Source organism: Nanorana parkeri, unplaced genomic scaffold (assembly GCF_000935625.1).
Source record: "Nanorana parkeri isolate BGI_ZX_2015 unplaced genomic scaffold, ASM93562v1 scaffold2105, whole genome shotgun sequence".
NCBI classification, from domain to species: Eukaryota; Metazoa; Chordata; class Amphibia; order Anura; family Dicroglossidae; genus Nanorana; species Nanorana parkeri.
In genome coordinates this window covers 199,381-207,617 of record NW_017308373.1, presented here as the reverse complement: position 1 = coordinate 207,617, position 8,237 = coordinate 199,381, and the positions used below count along the sequence as shown (strand labels likewise).

The 8,237-nt window shown below is 43.8% G+C and overlaps 1 protein-coding gene across 1 annotated transcript in view; it reads left to right on the top strand.

The window, feature by feature from the left end:
* Positions 1-5,476: 5,476 nt before the first annotated feature.
* CHRNB4 (cholinergic receptor nicotinic beta 4 subunit) overlaps positions 5,477-8,237 on the top strand; it is a gene marked incomplete at its 5' end in the record, with an annotated part of 38,128 nt that continues 35,367 nt past the window's right edge. Inside the window, one exon of the mRNA XM_018572684.1 lies at positions 5,477-5,622. Within this exon, the coding sequence (XP_018428186.1) occupies positions 5,477-5,622 (146 nt within the window). The remainder of the gene's footprint in view (positions 5,623-8,237) is intronic.

Here is an 8,237-nt window from a genome sequence, read left to right as displayed (position 1 = left end):
CGCCCCCCTCCCCCCCCCCCCCCCGCTCCCCCCGCTCCTCATTCGGACTCACCTGGCCAGAGCCTCACAGGATCCCAAGCAGATGGTGTGCAGGGGGCGGGGCATGTGACACACACACTTCTCTTCATCCGCCGCCTGTTACTAGGGACGCGACCGGGAGACGGAGCGGTAAGTCACAGGACCCCGCCCCCTTGCTGAGAAGCCTGTCGGCAGTGTGAGGGCCCAAGGGACCTGCCCCATATTCCACCAAGGGGGATGCCCAGGACCAGACCTCACTGGGCCCCCCCACAACCTTAGGCCCTGGTGCAGCCGTACTAACTGCTCCGGCAGTAGTTCTGCCCCTGTCTTAACCCTTCCAGAATGTTCAGGGGGTTTCAGCTGATCTACCTCCAGCCCCCACGAACCACTGGTGTAACAGCTGGCAGAAAAGAGTGGCAAATAAACTGTCAGCTATCATAACCCCATGAGGGGAAGGGGCCTTTAAAACAGGTCCCCCCTTTCCATTAATTTCCCACAACACCCCTAGTAATACGGATCATTAGGGATTTATGTAACAAAAATGATAGGTTAAACCCAGCATTGTTTTTGTTTTCACCATTACTTTTTCTTTACACCATAACATTTTCTTTAGAAAGCAAGATATTTAGGAGATAAGATAAAGATTTTAATACATAATAACACTTGTAGTTATTATGTATTTACAGAGAACATTGTCATAGATATCTGTATATCAGACCAAAAATAGGGATAACTGAAGAGGTGAGAGGGTCAGAGGGATCTGGTTCCACATGAGGAATGATCCCTCTAAAAGAGGGACAGTTGGGAGGTTTGCTTAGTGTGCCGCCTGCCGGTCAGGACTTTCCTTAGGACATGGGGGGCATTGGCAACTTCAATTTTCATTTGTAATTTTGTGTTTAAATTGTGCTTTTCTGTTAGAAAACAGTAACAGAGTTTCACAGAGAGAATTGGTGTTATTAAATAACATTGGAGTTATGATGGGAATTTTCTTGGATATACTGTGGAAGAGTTAGGCCCCTTTCACACGGCTGGTGCGATTAGGTCTGCCTGTCAACCCATTAGACATGTGCGATTCGTTTAGTTCCGAATCGAAATTCGGACGAATTTTCGGAAATTCGGACATTCGGATGTATCCGAATTCCGAATTACAGACATAACGAATGCAAACAAATCCGAATTTCCATTTCCGAAATTCGGTAGCGTTCGTTTTCTGTTCTTATTCGTTTCTTATTCGTTTCGTTCGTTGGAGCAAAGTGACATTGGAGAAGGAGAAAAATATTTTTTCCCCCTCAAATGTCACTTTTGCTGCAAACGAACGAAACGAATAAGAAACGAATAAGAACAGAACACGAAACGAACGTTCGTACTAACGCTACCGAATTTCGTCCGAATCCGAATTGACTTTCACACCCGAATCCTGAAAAACGAAATAAAACAAATCCGAATTTAAAACGAAACGAAACTAAACTAATTTTTTGGCAGTGCACATGTCTACAACCCATCACTCGCTCCATACTACTGTGATCAGGAGGGGATCTGTGCATGGATCCTCTCCTGATCAGCCCGTGTGAAAGGGGCATTAGAACTTCTGTAGGGTTTTATATTTTTGTCTGTGCCCCTATTGGGGGGATTCCTACCTATTTACTGCTTCAGTGACACTAGAACAAAAAATATGGAAAACAGGTGTCATCAGGGCAGGACAGCACAGGCAGCAGTAAAAACCTAAAAGAGGTTCTAAACCTTCGCTGCTCTACTAAACAGTGTTTTGATGATATCTGAAGAGAATATACATTACTTTTTCCATGCCACACCCCATTATTGGGGCAGGAATAGAGGGGAACATTTCCTGTGGGGATACAGGCAGCAGTAAAAACTTGACAAAGGTTGTAACTCTTCCACACTATATCCAACAAAAAAAAGTTTAGTCTGGGCTCTAACATATGAACTATATATATATATAATTATGACTTTCACAGTGATTTGTTTTCTTTCCTGCATCCCAAAAATATTCCCCCGCTCCTCATTCGGACTCACCTGGCCAGAGCCTCACAGGATCCCAAGCAGATGGTGTGCAGGGGGCGGGGCATGTGACACACACACTTCTCTTCATCCGCCGCCTGTTACTAGGGACGCGACCGGGAGACGGAGCGGTAAGTCACAGGACCCCGCCCCCTTGCTGAGAAGCCTGTCGGCAGTGTGAGGGCCCAAGGGACCTGCCCCATATTCCACCAAGGGGGATGCCCAGGACCAGACCTCACTGGGCCCCCCCACAACCTTAGGCCCTGGTGCAGCCGTACTAACTGCTCCGGCAGTAGTTCTGCCCCTGTCTTAACCCTTCCAGAATGTTCAGGGGGTTTCAGCTGATCTACCTCCAGCCCCCACGAACCACTGGTGTAACAGCTGGCAGAAAAGAGTGGCAAATAAACTGTCAGCTATCATAACCCCATGAGGGGAAGGGGCCTTTAAAACAGGTCCCCCCTTTCCATTAATTTCCCACAACACCCCTAGTAATACGGATCATTAGGGATTTATGTAACAAAAATGATAGGTTAAACCCAGCATTGTTTTTGTTTTCACCATTACTTTTTCTTTACACCATAACATTTTCTTTAGAAAGCAAGATATTTAGGAGATAAGATAAAGATTTTAATACATAATAACACTTGTAGTTATTATGTATTTACAGAGAACATTGTCATAGATATCTGTATATCAGACCAAAAATAGGGATAACTGAAGAGGTGAGAGGGTCAGAGGGATCTGGTTCCACATGAGGAATGATCCCTCTAAAAGAGGGACAGTTGGGAGGTTTGCTTAGTGTGCCGCCTGCCGGTCAGGACTTTCCTTAGGACATGGGGGGCATTGGCAACTTCAATTTTCATTTGTAATTTTGTGTTTAAATTGTGCTTTTCTGTTAGAAAACAGTAACAGAGTTTCACAGAGAGAATTGGTGTTATTAAATAACATTGGAGTTATGATGGGAATTTTCTTGGATATACTGTGGAAGAGTTAGGCCCCTTTCACACGGCTGGTGCGATTAGGTCTGCCTGTCAACCCATTAGACATGTGCGATTCGTTTAGTTCCGAATCGAAATTCGGACGAATTTTCGGAAATTCGGACATTCGGATGTATCCGAATTCCGAATTACAGACATAACGAATGCAAACAAATCCGAATTTCCATTTCCGAAATTCGGTAGCGTTCGTTTTCTGTTCTTATTCGTTTCTTATTCGTTTCGTTCGTTGGAGCAAAGTGACATTGGAGAAGGAGAAAAATATTTTTTCCCCCTCAAATGTCACTTTTGCTGCAAACGAACGAAACGAATAAGAAACGAATAAGAACAGAACACGAAACGAACGTTCGTACTAACGCTACCGAATTTCGTCCGAATCCGAATTGACTTTCACACCCGAATCCTGAAAAACGAAATAAAACAAATCCGAATTTAAAACGAAACGAAACTAAACTAATTTTTTGGCAGTGCACATGTCTACAACCCATCACTCGCTCCATACTACTGTGATCAGGAGGGGATCTGTGCATGGATCCTCTCCTGATCAGCCCGTGTGAAAGGGGCATTAGAACTTCTGTAGGGTTTTATATTTTTGTCTGTGCCCCTATTGGGGGGATTCCTACCTATTTACTGCTTCAGTGACACTAGAACAAAAAATATGGAAAACAGGTGTCATCAGGGCAGGACAGCACAGGCAGCAGTAAAAACCTAAAAGAGGTTCTAAACCTTCGCTGCTCTACTAAACAGTGTTTTGATGATATCTGAAGAGAATATACATTACTTTTTCCATGCCACACCCCATTATTGGGGCAGGAATAGAGGGGAACATTTCCTGTGGGGATACAGGCAGCAGTAAAAACTTGACAAAGGTTGTAACTCTTCCACACTATATCCAACAAAAAAAAGTTTAGTCTGGGCTCTAACATATGAACTATATATATATATAATTATGACTTTCACAGTGATTTGTTTTCTTTCCTGCATCCCAAAAATATAGCTCTGGTATGCTGTACATGTTAAAAAGACCCTGTCATGGAGGAAGGAGGCAAACTGCTGCATTTATTAAATGTAGCTAAATACTTGCACATATCTGCAGCAACCTTTCAAACATTCCTGTCATGGCCGAATCTCAGGCCTTTCTGACAAGCAAAGATGTGCAAAATCTTATAGCTGCTTTTCTTTAAAAAGCAGCCACATTCTGAGAATAAATGCCTGTGTCTTGTCAACATGCTGCAGAGAAGGACCCTTGCCGTCTGGGTAGAAGCAGTGACCTCTCTGCAGACGTCTAACACACCCCCTATGATTCTGAGCTAGAACCGTCCAAGCAGCATGCACTTTGCTGATTAGAGAGTTCTAGCTTTAATCCAGAATGGGGTGTGTCAGACCCCTGCAGAGAGACTACTGTTTCCACAGAAAGAAACAAACATGGAAGCGCACTCCTGTAATGTGGATAAGCCTCTCAATTCATTACCTTAGGGAATGGTGTGCAAGAGCTCTTCAAAAACAGGGAGAGGAACCCTGTGAGACACAATCAAATACAAATACCTAAAGAGCGCAACTACCTGAACTTGTGCTGGGATGCCTGGTGTGACTGGCTACATAGAGTGATTGGTATATACCTTATAATTGAGATGCTAGATGTGTAACTTACAGTTGAGATGTCCCCTCTTGGAGTGGCATCCAAGATCTCTGGATCTTATCAAATCTGGGATGTCAGAAATGTCCCCAGTCCGCGTACTCGGCTGGCCAGGCCGAGCCGCGGCAGCTGAAGAAGGAGAGGGGTGAATGCCCGTCGGCTAAATGACACACTGAGCCGTGTGTTCCTGTGCCATGTCTGAGAGAACCGTTGGGGGTGCGCTGAGTGCTGTGTGTCAGTGCTCGTTTGTCAGAGGGAGATGTGATCTGGAACCAACATACAGGCTGGGCTGGCTGTAGGCTACGCGTTTTAAGGGTAACCCTCTTTGTCAACCGCTCTAAGGCATACAGGCTGGGCTGGCGGTAGGCTACGCGTTTCGAGGGTAACCCTCTTTGTCAACCGCTCCAACTGGGCGCCCGCATTTTGGACCCGTACTTATTTCCCCCTCTTGCCCCAAGAGACTCTTTAATGATAATGGATGTTTTTAACATGGTTTTGAATTTGCAACCTGCAGGAATGTCACCTTTATCTTTTGCATCACTATTTAGTGAGTCACTGGTCTAGAACAAGTATATGTATGGTAGATGTGCAAATATCTGATATGCTAATGTTTGTCCCATATCACTGACTCCCACCTACAAGGAAATCATGAATGACAGGTCTGGAGCCATCATAGAGTTGAACCTTACAGGTTCTTTTAACTGGTAATGGTAGGATTGCTCCTATGATGAGCCTGCATAAGAGAAACATTTAATTTGGAGCTGTTATTTTTGATATAATGTGTATAACATGCACTCTCATTATCTAGATAGCAGAGCAGCAGATTCAGAAGAGAGACTGATGAGCACACTTTTGAGGGTTGACAGATATAATGAACTCATCCGTCCTGTTTATAACAATACACAGCTGGTCGTTATCAATGTCGAGTTGTCTCTGGCTCAGATGATAAGTGTGGTAAGATGCATTTTAATTATTAAAGAGTAACTAAATGTTGGTTTATGTAAAAACGTTTTTTCACAGCATTGAAGGACAAATGATAATGTAAAATATTCTGCATCCTTACAAAAGGTAATACCATAATGACAGCTGTTAATTTTAACCCACATTGAAAGGTCACACATAGGTGTTTCTATTGAGACATTATTGGGCCACATAATGGAAACTGAAATGACAATGGAGCTGGAAGTACTATTGCAGCTTACCAAATTGTACTTACCGCTAACATTGGCTGTCAGCTTGGTATCATCTCCTTTGATACATAATAGATAAACATAATAGAGATCACCATTGTTGGCCAACTTCTGTCCTCTCCATTGTCCCTTATTGCTTGTTGGGGCAGGACCGCACGCCAGAGTATTGATGCAGCACTTTAACTTTGTTCTATGCACATACATTTCCTCCTATTGTTCTCCTGAAGAAGCAGACCGTGAGTCTGAGAAATTAGTAGGGTGTATACTGTCTCTCTCTCTCAGATACTTGATGTACAAAACAATATTGGTTGAATAAAACATATTATGTAAATTATGTGACCGGGTGGGGGAGATAACCAGGCAATGTGTTAATGTTTCTGTATGTATAGGTATCACTAGTATAAAAATATGCATGTGTTTAAATAATTGTATTTAAATAACATTTGGATTTTTTTAACTGTTATTATTTGGTTGTGATTTATATTGGTACCTCAAAAGTTCCATTTTATTTTATAGTTCCAGTTTGAAGTCTCCAGGCATGTTGGTATCTATAATATATAACATTGATCACTACACCCATACTTTTCAATATACTCAGATTGCCCTTAAAAATGAGTAGCACTGCATGTAATGCACCTCAATATGAGTGATAATGCCCATGTTCAGGCAACATAAAAAGTGCTAAATGGCACTTAACCATTCCAAAAACTGTCCAAAACTATAAAAAAAAGTTATAGTTTTACACATACTTAAGAATCACATAAGTACCTTTAACATAACCATTCCCTGTTTGTAGGGAGAATTCTAACAATTTATAAGGGAAATCAGTTTAGTATTCCAATGGTAACTAATACATTCTGTCCACCAGTTTCCCAGCAAAAATCACAGAGCTTTAGAAAGCAGTGTATGCCTTTCATTAGTTTCTAATGGACTTAATTGGATGTAACTTAGAACACTGACCCGAGCATAATATCCACAATAAAGGAACCACGATAGGCAAAGGCTAAGAAAAGAGGTTGAGGTGGAACTAAAACTATCGCTTTGAAGTTCACCTGTTCTATGGCATTGTACTCAAATGCTACTTCCTGCTATAGGCTGGCAGCGCCAAGCCTGACAATTCTGCCTGATTGACAGCTGGCACTGCCTCTCTAGAGCCATAGCCAGCTGGTCCTCCTCCTCTCCTCCAATGAGCGCTGGAGGAACAGAGGGGGGGGGGGGTATCCCTGCAGAGAGCGGTGACTGACAGTATGTGATCTCTGCAGGGAGCAGCAGTGTCACACACCGGCTCAAACTATTTGGAAGAGTACATTTTACTTTCCTAATACTTCTCCTTTAATAGTTATTATCCACATTCTAGAGCAGGCACTCTTTTGCTAGTCATTTTAATGTAAGGAGTGTTGTATTTCTCAAAGTATGGCACCCTGTACTGTTGGGAGTGCACTGCTTGAAGACTTTGGGGTCTATTCACGAAGCTGCCGAAGGATCTAGCCGTAGCTACGGCCGATCCTTCGGCTAGCTTCGGCCCCAGGACCCCTTCGGTTCAGTAGAACCGAAGGGGTGCTGTACGGGCTATTCACTATGGCCCGTACAGCTCCCGAACGTGGCCGAGTGGCTCAGTCGAGCCGAACGCATATGCCTCGTCTCGGCTGAGCCGCGCTGAAAGCCGAAGCTGGCTGAGCGGCCGACAGTCTGCTTCTGACAGCTGGGCGGAGCCAGCCGTGATCTTACGGCTGGCTCCGGCCACTTGCAGAGAGATCAGCGTCCCTGGTTACCAGCTAACTGATCTCCAAACAGCAAATTCTTCCTGGCGCTCCGGGAGTCTCCCGCTCCCAGCCGCCAAGGAGAGAAACAATTCTGTTTCTTTTTTTTTTATAGAAAAAAAAAATGTTTTCCCATTGGAGATTCCTATTGGCTATTTCAATTTGCAATAGCCAATAGTAAACTAGCATTGTACCCGCCCTCTGCTGCAGTTCTCCATCAGGTCCATCAGCAGAGGGCGGGTACAATGCTAGTTTACTATTGGCTATTGCAAATTGAAATAGCCAATAGGAATCTAGCAATGCATTCCAATGGGCAAAACATTTATTTTTATTTTTTGTATTCTGACGCAGCTCCGTGTCAGAATAAAGAAAAAAAAAAGAAAAAGCAGTGTTTCTCTCCTGGGCGGCCGGGAGCGGGAGACTCCCAGAGCGCCCGGGAGAGTTTTTTTTTTTTTTTTTTAGCCGGCAGCAGATAATAGAAAACTGTTGGGCGGAGCTAGCTGTCATTGCTAGCTCCGCACAAACGTTTTCTATTTCTATGCGAAGCAAGACGATGTACGGCTGATTTCAGCCTATTCACTTCAGATACCAGCCTGAAGTGAATAGCCGAACAGTGTTC